The sequence below is a fragment of the Eleutherodactylus coqui genome, chromosome 4, assembly GCF_035609145.1.
Source record: "Eleutherodactylus coqui strain aEleCoq1 chromosome 4, aEleCoq1.hap1, whole genome shotgun sequence".
NCBI classification, from domain to species: domain Eukaryota; kingdom Metazoa; phylum Chordata; class Amphibia; order Anura; family Eleutherodactylidae; genus Eleutherodactylus; species Eleutherodactylus coqui.
In genome coordinates this window covers 192,367,713-192,382,981 of record NC_089840.1, presented here as the reverse complement: position 1 = coordinate 192,382,981, position 15,269 = coordinate 192,367,713, and the positions used below count along the sequence as shown (strand labels likewise).

The 15,269-nt window shown below is 42.6% G+C and overlaps 1 protein-coding gene across 1 annotated transcript in view; it reads right to left on the bottom strand.

Annotated features, from left to right (window-relative positions):
• Positions 1-11,110: 11,110 nt before the first annotated feature.
• The window catches only part of CDH23 (cadherin related 23), a 996,630-nt gene continuing 992,471 nt past the window's right edge, over positions 11,111-15,269 (bottom strand). The window contains exon 68 of the mRNA XM_066601617.1: positions 11,111-12,036. Within this exon, the coding sequence (XP_066457714.1) occupies positions 11,713-12,036 (324 nt within the window). The 3' untranslated portion in view covers positions 11,111-11,712. The remainder of the gene's footprint in view (positions 12,037-15,269) is intronic.

Genomic DNA, 15,269 nt, shown 5'->3' with positions numbered 1-15,269 from the left:
TTCATCAGCCGATCAAGGGTGCCTACTGTTGTGCAAGATGCGTGCTCATCGCACATTTGGAAGCCCAAATCCTGGATCTAAATGAGCAACTGGCAACAGAGCCATAGACAACATGGAATTGAGTTTGCTGCTCACTGAGCAGGCACTCACTGGGGTAGAGGCAGGAGCAGATGGTAGTACGGAAGAGAGGGGGGGGGGGAGCTAGCTGAATGACAGATAGAAGGAGGGGTAGAGTGAAAAGAACCGGGGATGCTAGTCCTGAACTGGCACAACCCAACAAGTTTGCAAAGTTGCCAGATGAGGGGGATGTCACTACAGAGCCAGCACAACAGGCCCTCTGAACACCAGGGAGATGACTGCTCCAGTGAGAAGGGGAGTGCAGGGCAGGCTAGACAGGTTCTAGTGGTGGGGGACTCAATTATAAGGGTGACAGACAGGGCAATTTGCCATAAAGACTGGGATCGGCGAATGGTGTGTTGTCTTCCTGGCGCTTGAGTTTGACACATCGCGGATTGGATTGACAGATTACTGGGAGGGGCTGGTGAGGATCCAGCCGTCATGGTGCACATTGGCACTAATGAACAAATTAGAGGTCAATGGAGGGCCATCAAACTATTTCAGAGACCTAGAATCCAAGCTTAGTGCGAGGACCTCCAAGATAGTTTCCTCAGAAATACTATCTGCGCCACATTAAAAAGGCAGCAGGATCTTAGGGAGGTAAGCAAGTATCTCAAGTTGGTGTGAGAAGGAGGGGTTTGGGTTCCTGGAGAATTAGGATGACTTTGCTATCACCTACAGGCTCTACCATAGGGACGGGCTGCATCTCAATTGGGAGGGTACAGCTGTGCTGGGGGAGAAGATAGCTAGAAGTGTTTTAAACTGGGGGGAGGGCAAAAAAACAGGGGTAGTCAGTGTAGATAGCGACCTGTGACCAAGAAATGGAAACCGGGGTCATGCAGGGGGTGGGTTTAGTACAGTTAGAACTGACAGATTAGCTAATAGTACCATTAGTAGCACAATGAATATAAAGAACCCCTGTATAAATTGTATGGCAATGAATGCAAGAGGTCTGCTCATTAAAGTGGGTGAACTTTAAGTGAGAATGTGATAAATTACAGTATAGTAAGAATAATGGAAACATGGTGTGATAAGCGAGATTGGGCGGTGACTTTACAAGGTTGCAAACTCGTCAGAGGAGACCGTGGAAACCAGAAAGGAGCAGCGGTATGTCTGTATGTAAAATCATACTTCATGCAGAGGCTATGGGACGATATAGGTGCAGGAGATGAACATGTGGAATCTGTGGGTAGAAATACAGGGAGAAAAAATACTGATAGGGGTTTTCTATAGGCCACCAAAAGCAACAGAAGAAACTAAAATCTTAAGGCAAATAGAGATGTCAAACCGCGATGAAGTAATTATTATGGGGGACTTTAAAGGGGTTGTCCCGCGAAACAAAGTTGGGGTATACACTTCTGTATGGCCATATTAATGCACTTTGTAATGTACATTGTGCATTAATTATGAGCCATACAGAAGTTATTCACTTACCTGTTCCGTTGCTAGCGTCCCCGTCTCCATGGTGCCGTCTAATTTTCAGCGTCTAATCGCCCGATTAGACGCACTTGCGCAGTCCGGTCTTTCTTCTGAATGGGGCCACTCGTGCCGGAGAGCGGCTCCTCGTAGCTCCGCCCCGTCACGTGTGCCGATTCCAGCCAATCAGGAGGCTGGAATCGGCAATGGACCGCACAGAAGACCTGCGGTCCACCGAGGGTGAAGATCCCGGCTGCCATCTTCGCAAGGTAAGTAAGAAGTCACTGGAGCGCGGGGATTCGGTACTATCCCGTTTTTTTTTTCAACACATGCATCGGGTTTGTCTCGCGCCGAACGGGGGGGCTATTGAAAAAAAAACAGTTTCAGCGCGGGACAACCCCTTTAATTATCTGTATATAATATGGGAAGACGAAACCTGCAAATCTAACAAGGGTTATAAGTTCTTGAACAATTAAAAATAACTACCTTACCCAACTTGTGCAGGAGCCTACTAGAGGGAGGGCCACTCTGGACTTACTATTAACTAACAAACCGGACAGAATAATGGGGGTGCAGGGACACTTGGGAAATAGTTAAATGACATCTGGAAATTTTAATTATATTGTGATCACTAACAAGAAGCCTTACCAGTGAGCGACAAAAAAAGTTAAAGGGGTTGTCTCGCGAAAGCAAGTGGGGTTATGCACTTTGTAATATACATCGTGCATTAAATATGAGCCATACAGAAGTTATTCACTTACCTTCCCTGCGCTGGCGTCCCCCTCTCCATGGTGCCGTCTAATAAAATATGTAAAGAAAATTGCTAAGGAGGAGGCAAAGAGACTGATTGCCAAAGTGCGCAAAAATAACCCCAAACTATTCTTCAGCCATAAACCGTAAAAGGATTTGCTCTGAAAACACTGGCCTGCTAACAAATAATGCAAGAGAAACCATAGAAGACGAAGGCAAATCTATTAAATAGTTTTTGTTTTTTTCTTCTTCTAGTGTATTCACAAATGAAATGCCACATGAGGTGCAGGGGAATAAAATGACACACACCACCTCCCCTCCCACCCCACAATATTGCATGCATAACACAGGAGGAGGTACAGAGCCAGTTAAAGAGGATCAAAATTGATAAATCGCCGAGCTCTGATGAAATACACCTAAGGGAACTAAGTGATGTGATAGCTAGACCGCTATTTCTTATATTTATGGACACTAATGAGACCAGGGTTGTACCACTGGATTGGCACACTGCCAATATGCAAAAGTCAAAGAGCCTGGTAACTACAGGCTAGTAAGTCTCGTTTCAATAATTGGAAAAATATTCAAGGGGTTTCTGAGAGATGCCATCCGAGAATACCTCAAGGAAAACGGCATAACTCATCAGAATGGGTTCATGAGGGTCGATCATATCAGACCAAGTTGATCAGCTTCTACGATGAAGTAAGTTCTAGGCTGGACCTGGGAGAGTATTGATCTTGTATATCTGGATTTCTCTTAAGCATTTGACACCGTGCCACATAATAGGCTGATATATAAAATGAGGCAGCTCGGACTGGGTGAAAACGTGTATCTGGGTAAGGCACTGGCTCGGATATAGAAACAGAGGGTGGTAATAAATGCTTCATACTCTGATTGGGCCACCGGTGCTAATGGGGTGCCACAGGGTTCAGCACTAGGCCCCATTGTGTTCAATATATTTATCAATGACCTGATAGACTACACAGTAAAATATCAATATTTGCAGATACAAAATTATGCAAGACAATGCAACAGGTCAATGTGCGGCTACAAAAAGACCTAGATAAACTGGTGGCTTGGGTAGATAAATGGCAAATGAAGTTCAATATTGATAAATGTAAGGTTATGCACATGGGCAGGACAAATGGATGTCACAAATGTACACTAAATTGGGTACAGCTAGGGAAAAGTGATATGGAAAAAGACCTGGTGTTACTAGTAGACTCTAGACTTAACTAGGGGATGAGTGTAAGGACAGCGCTCCAACCCACTGGACAAGGACAAATAAATGTTGATATAAGCCGGACTTACCCGGTGAAGGGCCACCCACACAACACCTCCAGGTCCTGGTCTGCATGTAGTAAATCCCATAACTGGGAATCCACGTTCTCGTTTTCACAAAACCGTGGTACCTGGGGGGAGCCAGCCACAGCCTGTCGGGTCCCCAAACGTAGGGCTCGACTACTATGTGAAAGTAGAAATGCAAAAAAAGGATATGCTTGAAAAAGTCACGGTCACCGTGACGAAACGCATTGCATATGTACCTACATTAAAAGATACTTAATTGATCTTTTTTGGTTGATTTGATTTGGATCCGTTTCGTGGAGCGCCGGGCCGTTTTTCCTGCCTTTTTTTGCATTTCTACTTTCACCTAGACTTAACTAGAGCAATCAATGCCAGTCAGCTGCTGCAAAAGCAAATAAAGTCTTGGGGTGCATTAAAAGAGGGATAGGGCTGAGAACATTATCCTCCCACTATATAAGACACTTGTCAGGAATAATGTGTACAGTTCTGCACACCGTTGCTCAGGAAAGATGTAGCAGTGCTTGAGGGGGTTCAAAGAAGGGCAACTAAACTAATAAATGGACTGAGAGGACTGGAATACCCAGAGAGGCATCAAAATTGGGATTATCTATCCTGGAAAAAAGATGGCTAAGAGGCCATCAAATAACTGTGTAAATACATTAGGGGCCAATACAAGGATCTCTCCCATGATCTATCTGTACCCAGGACTGCAACTGTAACAAGAGGGCATCCACTACGTCTAGAGCAGTGTTCCCCAACTCCAGTCCTCAGGGACCACCAACAGGTCATGCTTTCAGGTTTTCCTCAGTGTTGCACAGGTGATGTAATTATTGTTGGTGCCTCAGACATTGCCACAGGTGTTCTTACCATAGGATATCCTAAAAACATGACCTGTTGGTGGTCCCTGAGGACTGGAGTTGGGGACCCCTGGTCTAGAGGAATGAAGGTTGCATCACCAACACAGAAGGGGGTTCTTTACAAGAGCAGTGAGACTGGATCTCTCTGCCTGAGGACATGGTGATGGCAAAATCCATAGAATAGTTTAAGAGGGGACTAGATATCTTTCTAGAGTGCTACAATATTACAGGATATAGACATTAGGTGACCAGCGAGATTGTTGATCCATGTCATTTTAGAGTTAGGAAGGAGCTTTTTTTTCCTCCATAGGAGCTAATTGGGGCTTGTTTTTTTTTTGCCTTCCTCTAGACCAACAAGGGGAGGTTAAAACAGGCTGAACTAGATTTACAATGTCTTCACTCAGCCTATCAGACTATGTTACTGTTAAGCTGGAGTCGTCCTTGTCAGGTCATGTGATCTCACATTGACCACTTGGAATTACTTGGCTTTATGCTCTTTCAAGAATCTGCATAATTCCTGTGCTATTACATGGACTCTACCACAAAAGGTTTTCATAGGGGAGGGACAAATTCCTAGCAGTTACTGCTGATTAGAGGTACCTGTCACACAGTTATAATGAAGAGGATCAGAGAAAGAGAGCCACACCTGCAGCCACTTCTTGAAGGCTAGAGACCCAAACTGCCATTGGTGAACCCCTACTTTACTGTTAAGGGTATGCTGGGATTTATCCACAGTATCACCCTATCAACGGGTCTACCCATGCAAGTGACCACCACGCTATATATTCATTGGGTGCAGTTAGTCCTATAAAGCACAATTAGTGTGACTCTCCAGGCCTGCAGGAATGAAGATGGCTGAATCGCTTCTGACTACCTGATTCGCACGAGTATCGGTAGTCTAAAATAGTGTTTCTCAACTCCAGTCCTCAAGGTGACCCAACAGGTCATGTTTTTAGGATTTCTGCAGTATTGCACAGGTGATGTAATAGTGCCTGAGACATTGCCACAGGGGTTCTTACTATAGGATATCCTAAAAACATGACCTGTTGGGGGTCCCTGAAGACTGCAGTTGATAAACACTGGTCTAAGACACTACATGCAGATCTGACTGGGCATTGCTGCTCATGTGGGCAGCACTGGTCAGTCAAAGCAGGTATAGTGTTTTAGACTAATGATGCACACGAGAGCACAGTGTGCATCAGGTAGCTGGAGAACCTGGTGTGGCTATCTTAGATTTAAAGTGACCCTCTAGGCCTGCAGAAACAAATGCCTTACAACTGACATCTTCTTGGAGTTCATTTTACCTTTTTTTCCATTGGGCCCAGATTGGCATGCAAGCTTCACCCAGCTAGGACTTTCCTCCCATTTGTGCAAAAGTGGTAAAGCCCATCTCAACCTCCTAGCAACACATTGTACAGAGAGGGGTGTTGCCCCAAAAACTGCCTGCCTGTCCCCACTTCAGAATCCACAGTTGAAGGCTGATGCCCTATTGTACAAGGTGTATGGTTGGGTGGGGGCCAAACCCTCCCGCATCAGGCAACATTACACATCGGGTCCCAGTAGGAAGGAGTCACGTGAGCAGCTTGTAGCAGAGTGGTCCATTTCTGAGCGAATATCTGAAGCGTCTCTCCATCTGACTTCACTTACAAAAAGCTGCATGTATCTAGCAAATCCTCTCAGTGCCTAAAGGCTATGGGCAGCTTTGGGGTCAGTTATATACCGTATATATTACTTGAATGTGTCTTGGGCTGAACATCTTTCCAGTAGGGTTCTCAGCCCTTTTCTTCCCTCTCCTGAATGTTGTCAGCAGACTTCATCAAAGCTAAACATTTGTGGTCATAAAGAAGGTTCAGGAGAGAAGATAAGTACAGCAAACCAAGCTGGGTGTCCAAGCCTCACTGATCTGTGTATAGTAAGCTGCAGAAAACCTCCCTCTTCAGAAGCTGTAGAAGCCAGATGAGACGGTGGAAAATTAAATTTAACTAAACCCTATTGTAAAAACCATTTTCAGCATAAAACATGTTGAAGTGTTTTTAATCCCTTAACGCCACAGGATGTAAGTTTACGTCCTGGCTGCGGTGTACTTAATGCAGCAGGCCGTAAAATGACATCCTGTGGATGGCGCAGTCTCAGAAACAAACCCAAACTTGCATCTTCAACCCCGTAGATCCTATGAGTTCAGGTTAGTAGAACCATGGTCGAGCTGGGACATCTGTTTTTATAGGGACAAGAAATGCGCTTGTCTAAAAGTAGCCATTTCAGTACAAATGGCATTCTCAAGCAGTTTCAAACCTCTGGGGGTGGGTTATCTAATCTCCACACATATTTGCCGTTAATATAAAGTGCATGCATAGCAAGTCTAATTGTATGTTACATCGCTTTATTGCACTTTTATTAAAACGAATGATTCTAGTTAAGGAATGTATGTATAATTATACAATATACACCCCCTACCTTTTGCAGTGCACTTTGAAAATGTTTTGAGTAAGGTTCTGTTGTACTGAAGTGTTGGTGGGTGTGAAGTAGAGAAGATACTTTATTAAAGGGGTTATCTCACTTCTAGCTGTTTTTAAGACAGCTCTGTACATTGTGCAGTGGTGGGGGTTGGTATTGCAAGCTAAATCCTATTGAAGTATGTGGAATTCAGCCTGCAGTACCAACGCTGGCCACTGCGCAATGTACAGAGCTGTCTGAAATTGACTAGTAGTGGGACAATCCCTTTACGAAAGTGCTGCCTTTGGAGACGTGCACACATACTGGATTGCTTTAGTGCTGCGTAGTTTTGCATTTCAAATGATGGTTGTAAAATGATTAACCAGTCAAGAGTAGGAATGTATTAACGACCCCTTAAATCACAGTCATATTATTGAAGCATATTCATGTTACCAAATTTTATATTGGCACCATCTTCCAGCTAAAAAACAATGATCTCCATGGTTTGTAAGACGTACGGCCATGGAATGGAGCCGATTCTCCTGCAGCAGCCATCCAAGGGAAGGGGTGGTGAAGGATGGGGGGGGACACATGGTGTTTTTGATATGGGTTTTGATATAGCTTCTCCATATAGCGAGCGGTACATTACACTGGCGTGGTTCACAGTAATGGATAGCAAATTGGCTTTGAAATCCATGGCATGTTTTTGGTGCAGATTTAGTCCCAGGATTTCACTCATTACATTGAAGAGAATGAAAGCTACAGTGAATTTTCCACAACGACTAGAACATCCTGTGGATATGAAAGTCTGTTAGTGACTAGGGTGTGTACAATCCCCATTTACCTACTTGGTACTGTACATTGTTGTGGACTTTTTGTGCAGAAAATTTCTGCAACTGATGTGTGAAACCTGCCTAATTTTCTTGTATCGCTATGCAAAACAAAAACCCAAGCTTAGTTTTACACATATTACCTCCCATTAGCTTTACAGCACACTTTGGTTTATTGGTAGAGGTGCAAAAGCAGATTGGATTGAGTCAGAACTGACTCATTGTTTTAATGTAATGAATAGTTTGTGCAAAATGAGCATCTGCCGCACATGTGCAGGATATCTAATACTGGTTCATGTATCATTAAACAGCTTTATTATTTTTTTTTTACCCATTTATTTTACTATCATTGGGGCAGACTGCCAACAATATACAGAGTTATTACAGATTATCTCCATTTGAAACCCTCATAACTCACGTTTAATGACACTCTGATACATAAATTTGATATAAATGGAAATGGACTCAAATAATTTTTGCATAACATAAAAAATGTTTCCCACATCAAAGGTGTTTAATGTGACGCTCTAAACATATGGAGCCTGTAGTCAAGTTCCTGCCATACACATTGTACCTTATCATGGTTGACTGATGCAATGGTTTCTGTGACGTTTCCTCGTAGATCATGCATGGTGGGTTGTAAGGATGGCATGTAGACTCGAATAACACTCCCCCCAGAAGAAAAAAATACCAAAATGGAAGGTCTGGGGAGCATGGAGGCCAAGGAAGAAGCTAACTATTGTCACCACCTGCATGGCCAATCCATCTCTTTGGTAGTTGCCTATTGAGCTCACTTCTAACTTCATTCTGAAAATGACGGTCGTACCCAATTCCGTTGGAAAAGGAAACCTGGGAATTCCTGTACCCGCTGCGGCAGAAGCAATATTTTTAGCATGTCCAGGTATGAAATCCCTGGGATTATTTCCTCATGGTAGAAGAAGGGGCTGTACACTTTCCTACAAATTATATAGTGCAAAACACATTCCCCTTAGGGGGAGTCACCCATATGCTCTATATAGGCAAGTGAGTTTTCTCTCCCCCAGATTCTGACATAACGTTTGTTGCCCAAAAGGTGGAAGGTGGCTTCATCACTAAGCGCTAAAGATTCCATGAAACCATCGCTTTCCATTAGAGTTTGCATACTCACAGAAAAAACGTTGCCGCACTATGTCATCCGGGTTCAGGGATGGTAACAAATGTAATCGGTAGGGATAACCTTACAAACATTTGTGCAGACTCTTCCACACAGTCGGCTGCGGGGCGTCCAATTCTCTGCTTGCTCTTATGATTGATTTCTGAGGACTTTGTGTGAAACTTGCGCGGACACGCTCCATTGTTTCCAATGGTGGAGGACCGGATGATTTTCGGCTACATATGCAACTTACCATACAAGGAGATTAGGCGAGTTGGATATGGTCAACTCAGTGGTATTCCTTGTGAATACCTTTTTGAAGGAATATTGTAAACCTCTGGAAAGAGGGAGCTCCTCTGTGGGTATCCTCTTGTAAGGGATGGAAGACAGGAGGGTGTGTGAAGGATTTTTGTACATCACATGGAAGTGATGTACAAAAAGTGATTTGCCAAAACTCTCTGATGAAGTGCAAGCCTAGTCAAAGTCCCTTGGCTCTAAAAAACTGCCCAGGTTGGGATTTGAGGGTAAGTGTGTTTCTTTTAAATTCAGTAAGAATCCCCTTGAAGTATTGGGACTTGACCTGGCGTTGCTTCCATAGTAAACTATATGTGGGGGACAACTCGAAGCACAAGAACTCAGAGAAAAGGGGTTGCTCCCGCGAGGCATGTGGCACTTCCTGCTTCATTGTCTCTAACATAGAGCTATGCAAGAGGGTAGGGGCTTCCATCGGTTGGCCTCGGTTAGCTGACTGATGCCGAGTGGTGTTATGGCACATTCAGAGATCTGTGTGGCTGAGACCACTGCACTTTTTCTTCAGTGAATCTAGCGGTTAGGTATTACACGTGGAACGCATGGTGCTTAGAATCAATGCAGCATAAAATCTTAGAGGATGAGGTAAGTAGGAACATTCTCAGTGACCTGGTGAAAGTGTGTTCTCTGGAGTTTGAAAGGTTTGGTGAGCCTCGGGCGGCCTTCTTTTGGAGGGGTTTTTGCTTTGGGGTTCCCTAGCCTGGAGAACTCTTTCCTGGTGGGGAACTGGGTTCTTTCACCCTAGCTTTTTGTTTAGTTTCTAGGTTAATAGTTGAATAAAAGGCTTACGGGACCCAAACCAAGGCTGGAGGGTCTGAGGACCTCAAAAGGTATTGGTCATGTTTTTGTCATTTGTTCTATGTATTTAGAACTATTTAAAACTATTTGTTTTAGTAGGTTGGAGTATGCGGGATTGCGGGAAGGAATTTTCAACATTTTTAAAATATGTATTGTATTTGGTTTATATTAATTTATATAAGTGGGTTATGTGTGATTGGGATTGTGGCCGGATGGGTTTTCTTTCTCCTCTTGTGTCTGTAATATTTTGTAAATATGAATGTTTTTTGGCATTTTTTTTGTTATCTTTCTTGTTATCCACTGCTATGTTTATCCCTTTTATAATAAAAAAATGCACTGTTTGACACTTACTGGTGGACGGCCAGATCATTTTTGGCTACAGATGCAACCTTTTTCAGTAAAACTAGAGTACCACTTACAACTTGTGCTAACTTCGATAGAAAAGAACATTTTATACTAACAACAGACCTGTAGAAGTGACAATCAAGGACACAAAACACCGTCCTGTTTTCTTTGGCAGCCATTTTGTCTCATATTCCCCTAGCAACAACTACGGCAGTACAAAAAATTGTTTGGGCTTCATTTAGTAAAACTATCTAACGGAAAGACTCTCCTTGGCCATAGCAACTAATCACAGTCCAGCTTTCATTTTACTTCAGCAGCTTGAGAAATGAAAGCTGTGCTATGATTGGTTGTTATGGCCAACAAGGACTGTCTTATGGTAGACGGTTTTGCCAAAAGAAAAACTTTGAGTTTGTTTCCATAGATATCAAATTTCTGTATTTGAGTATCATTAAATGTGAGCTATGAGGGTTTCAAATAACCCGGTATTGAAGGCTGCTGGGGCTGGGTTGGCTTTGTTGCCTATCGTTAGCGCTTACCTGGATACCTGGCCCGGCTTTGGGTTAACTGTTTGAGCATATTATGATTCTGATCTGAAAAGTTTGCTTTGATGGAATATTATGTAAAATTTTGGGCCCCCAAACTGCCTTCTTCTGGTTCAACATTGCAGAATAATAGACTGAACTGGATGGACATAGTATGTGAGGCTGAAAAACAACCTATGTTACTATATTTCTACCTACATATACAAAAAACCCTTCACATACTACGTTTAATGACCAGACAAACAGCATTTTAAAGTATCAGATTTTTTTCTCCCTCTTCATAACAAACATTAAAAAAAAACTCACAAAACTCACATACATTTAAAAATTAATTAAATTACACACTAAAATGCTTCCAGAAGTCTTATTGTTGTGCTCTGAAATGTGTTAGATTTGGTAGGGTAGCACAACTAAGAAGACAATTGTCTAAAGTTCAAACCGTGTTATGACCTCACAGGCCTCCAGGCAGTGTTTTTGTCCAGTGTTTTTTTTTCCCTTTGAAAGAATTTTTTTTTTGCAACACCAGAAAAGTATTTCACCGCCGGCAGGAAAGAATTCTTTGTACCAAGCCATTCTCAGCATTAGTTTTCTTCTTTTTACTGCCTTGATTGCTTTTTGTGGCATATCCTAGTACTATCTATTGTATCTTATAGTCCTACGAGAATGATGACCTCACGATGGCTGTTTTCTTAGAATACAAATAATTTGTTGCATAACCTACGAGTCCCCCGTGAGACGCGACGGACGGTGGGCATTTGTGCTTTTAACAATTAACGAAACCATGTCAGCTCCAACCAGTTCCTGTCCATTTTGTACTGCAATGCTCAAGCAGTGACTCAGTACATTCTTCTTAACTGCTAGACCAATGAGGCCACCTCTAGTCATAATTCTGTTATTTCTAAAGGGCTTTCCATTATGGTGTCTCTCAGCTTGTGCATCGGTGTGGATTTTGCTGATTCTGTGCGGGCATTTCTGTCATTGAAAACACAATTGTCCGTGTTTAGTGTCTCTAAAGATCGTCCAATGCCCTTTTGGTCATCCTCCGGTAAACTATTGACGTCAGAAGTCAAAAGCGTTCCAGTACTCCCATGTACTACATGAATTCCATCTGGTCCCTTTATTTCCAATGGTTGTTTGTGCTTGAAACGCAAGGAACCATGTCTTGGGCTGTGATCATCGTCTTCATCCAAATCATTCTGGATCAACTGTAACAGAGGGTTATAGAAAAACTATTACTTTTGTAGCACTGAAATAAAAAGGGAAAATTTGGGATTAATAGGAAATTACATGGAAAAAATATGGTAATACCAATAAAAATCATTCTTACACAAAGGTGTGTGAAATATGTGAAACTATCATAGGTATGTGTAGATGTAAGAGAATCAGAAGTAGTAGAGGAGCCATGGCTGCCATTATTGACAGCCACACTCCTGACGATGATCAGTGTAGATGTAAATAGTTGTGGCTAACAAGATGGAGAGAGAAGGAAAAATAAAAAATGTCTTTGTTTCCTAAACTCAAAGAAACAAAGACATTTTGCAACCTTTGTGAGCTTCATTTACACGGGACGACTGTCGGCTAAACAATCTGCACGAGCAGGTGACGTTGCCACTAAGTTGTTAGCACTTGTGCAGAAAGTTTACATTCTATGTGAAGCTCAAAGTAGGGAGCATTTATACTCAGCGAGAAGTCAGTGATCCAGCAATGATTTTTATGCTGGTTGAAAGCAAGCGACTAACAAACAGAAAACGAATAGTAAACAATGACTTTGAATTTAGACGTAATGATTATCGTGCTTTTTTTTTATTTGAATGAATTTTGCCCAATAATCGTCCCATGTAAATGGCCCTTAACAAACAAAAGGGCACAGATGCTCAACAGTTGTCCCAGTGCTGATCGTTCCTATGCTTTTACACATGAATGAGCATTGCTGAGTGACTAGAGTTGGAGGGGTCGGGGATCGGCCCAGCCACCTCCATTCACAGTAAACAGGCCGTCATAAGTAAGTGACTACATGGTTACACGGAACAATAGGTCGTTTAGTTTTATGCAAGCAGAAACTGAACGACAAACGAGAAGTGAAAGACTTCTCGTTCTCCGTCCAGTCGGTGCCTGCAATTACACTGAACGATGATTGTTCAGATTCTCACTTTGATGCAGGAACACGAACCATATTGTTCCGTGTAAAAGCTCCTTCATAGCATAAGATACATTGCTTAATTGACTGCTGTGTTGCTAAATTCACACGTCGGCAGTTTTTGTTTTAGAGCTACGCCTGGGGATACAAGGGAGATATATCGCATCCGTCATCACTGATTATTCTACACCTCAAGGATGTATTGTACATGAGAATCCCTGCTGATGTGAAAAGGCACAGAAGGTGTCTTATCTGGAAGACACACAATAATCCTGGTCCTCAGCTACCGGCAAACACCTACATCCAATGCTTGCAATCATACCCTACAATAACTGTTTGTATGGCCTCCGGAACACTAGTGTTTTTTACGTCTGTGTTGTGTCCAATTAAAAAATGGGCTATGCACGGAAAGCATACTGATCTACTAATCAATGTGGCAAGATACAGCAAAGTGTTTTTAAAGAGATACACATATTGCATGAAAAAAACTCACGGCATGCACTATTCTGATGTTATTTGTGGACGAGACTTGCCAATTTAATTTAATTTTTTCAGCCCTCTAACAGCTGTAAGATAATGCCAGTCACACTGATTACAGTGATATATCTGCTGTGTGGATCTGTGGAGTAGTTTTGGAAAATTAGCATTTTATTAGTAGCATCCAGACACAGAAGTAGTCCTACATATTCATGAGCTGCAGACTGGCCACACCCACCCCGCCCTCCAGCCAATGATTGGCAGCTCTCTGTCTCTGTGCACAGTAATAAGCACACAGCAGTTAATCATTGGCTGGAGTTTGGGCTGAGGGTAGCTATCCTGAATATCATAAATATCCAGGACTACTTTAAATAGTCCTATATGCATTTGTTGCTACTGATAAGGCAAGTTTCTTCAAAACTACTGCACAGATCCGAACAGCAGACATCACTGTAATCAATGTAACAGACACTATCTCATGCTGCCTTCAGAGAGGGGTGCAAAAAGATGATGACAGAATCTCCGTAAGTCAAAGAAGGTGCAAAAATAAAATATGGACAGCACGCAGATGCCATCAGGTTGCAGTCTATTTTTCTTTTAAGAGATACATAAAAATAATTAAAAAATCAGTTTTTCCAATGCAGATGGGAAAACCGGATAACATACTGCAGTAAAAAAAATAGAGTCATGAACTGCACATGGATGAAAACATCACTTTTTTGTGGATGAAAAAAAGAATCCATGTTGCAACACAAGTGTGCACCTAGCCTATGTCGGTATATGGCATCTGCGTGTAAAGCGAGAAAGGCACAACAGCGAATGCAGCCAATGTGGTTGTCATTTTTAAATTAGCTTTCCAGAAACAGAATATTCCGACAGGCTTGAAACATGTCATCCATCAAGAACCAGGTGACTGTTCTACCATCACTTTCAGAAACACTAATTCAAAGACAACCAATATGGCTGCACTTCCTGTTCACGCTGCTGTAAAAATAACCGCAGGACAGAAAATCTTCAACATCTCTGTAAGTATAAGTAGTAAAAAAATATAACCCCCGATTACTTCTGATTCTGCTAATTGTGGAGTTTGATGCAGAATTGCCAGCAGGATTCTGTCATTTACAATTCCGCACCAAAATCTGCTAAATAGCAAGGTGGATTATGGGGCTGAATATTCCGCAGGCGGCATATTCTACAACACCAATGCAGAATATTCCATCCTGTGTGAAGGCACTCTAATTCCATCACTTGGTAGGATTATGGCAAAACCAAAGGTGTATGGTTTGTACTTTTTTTGTTATATCGAGTGCTTCTTTTTTTAAATACATTTTATTAAAATATATTAAATAATTTATTCCCGCTGGTGGACCTCACAATGTGATCATTATCTCTGATTCCAGCAGGACGTAAGCTGTAGCCCTGCAACACAGGAACTTAGTCCTCACTATGACATACAGTAACATTGTGCTGTGCAAGCTGGTTAATACACCGCGATCTTCACAGCTGATCCCTGCAGGTAGGACTGAAAGACTCCAGACTGCCTATCATGTAAACTGTAGGGAGGTGCACTGCCAGGCCCAGGAGCCTTAGGGGGCCCATAAGGCCTCTGTTCTCCATATAGGGAGCCCAGTATTATGAATAAAGCATTATAGTTGGGGGCCCTGTTACAGGTTTTGCATTGGGGCCCAGGAGCTTCAAGTTTCACCCCTGTGCACTGCCAAGGGCTTAGTAATATCAGGAAATCTTTTTGTCTGGCCGTCCCCAAGTATATCCCACCTTTATATAAAGACTCCTTAAACTTTCTTAAAGGGGTTGTCCCGCGAA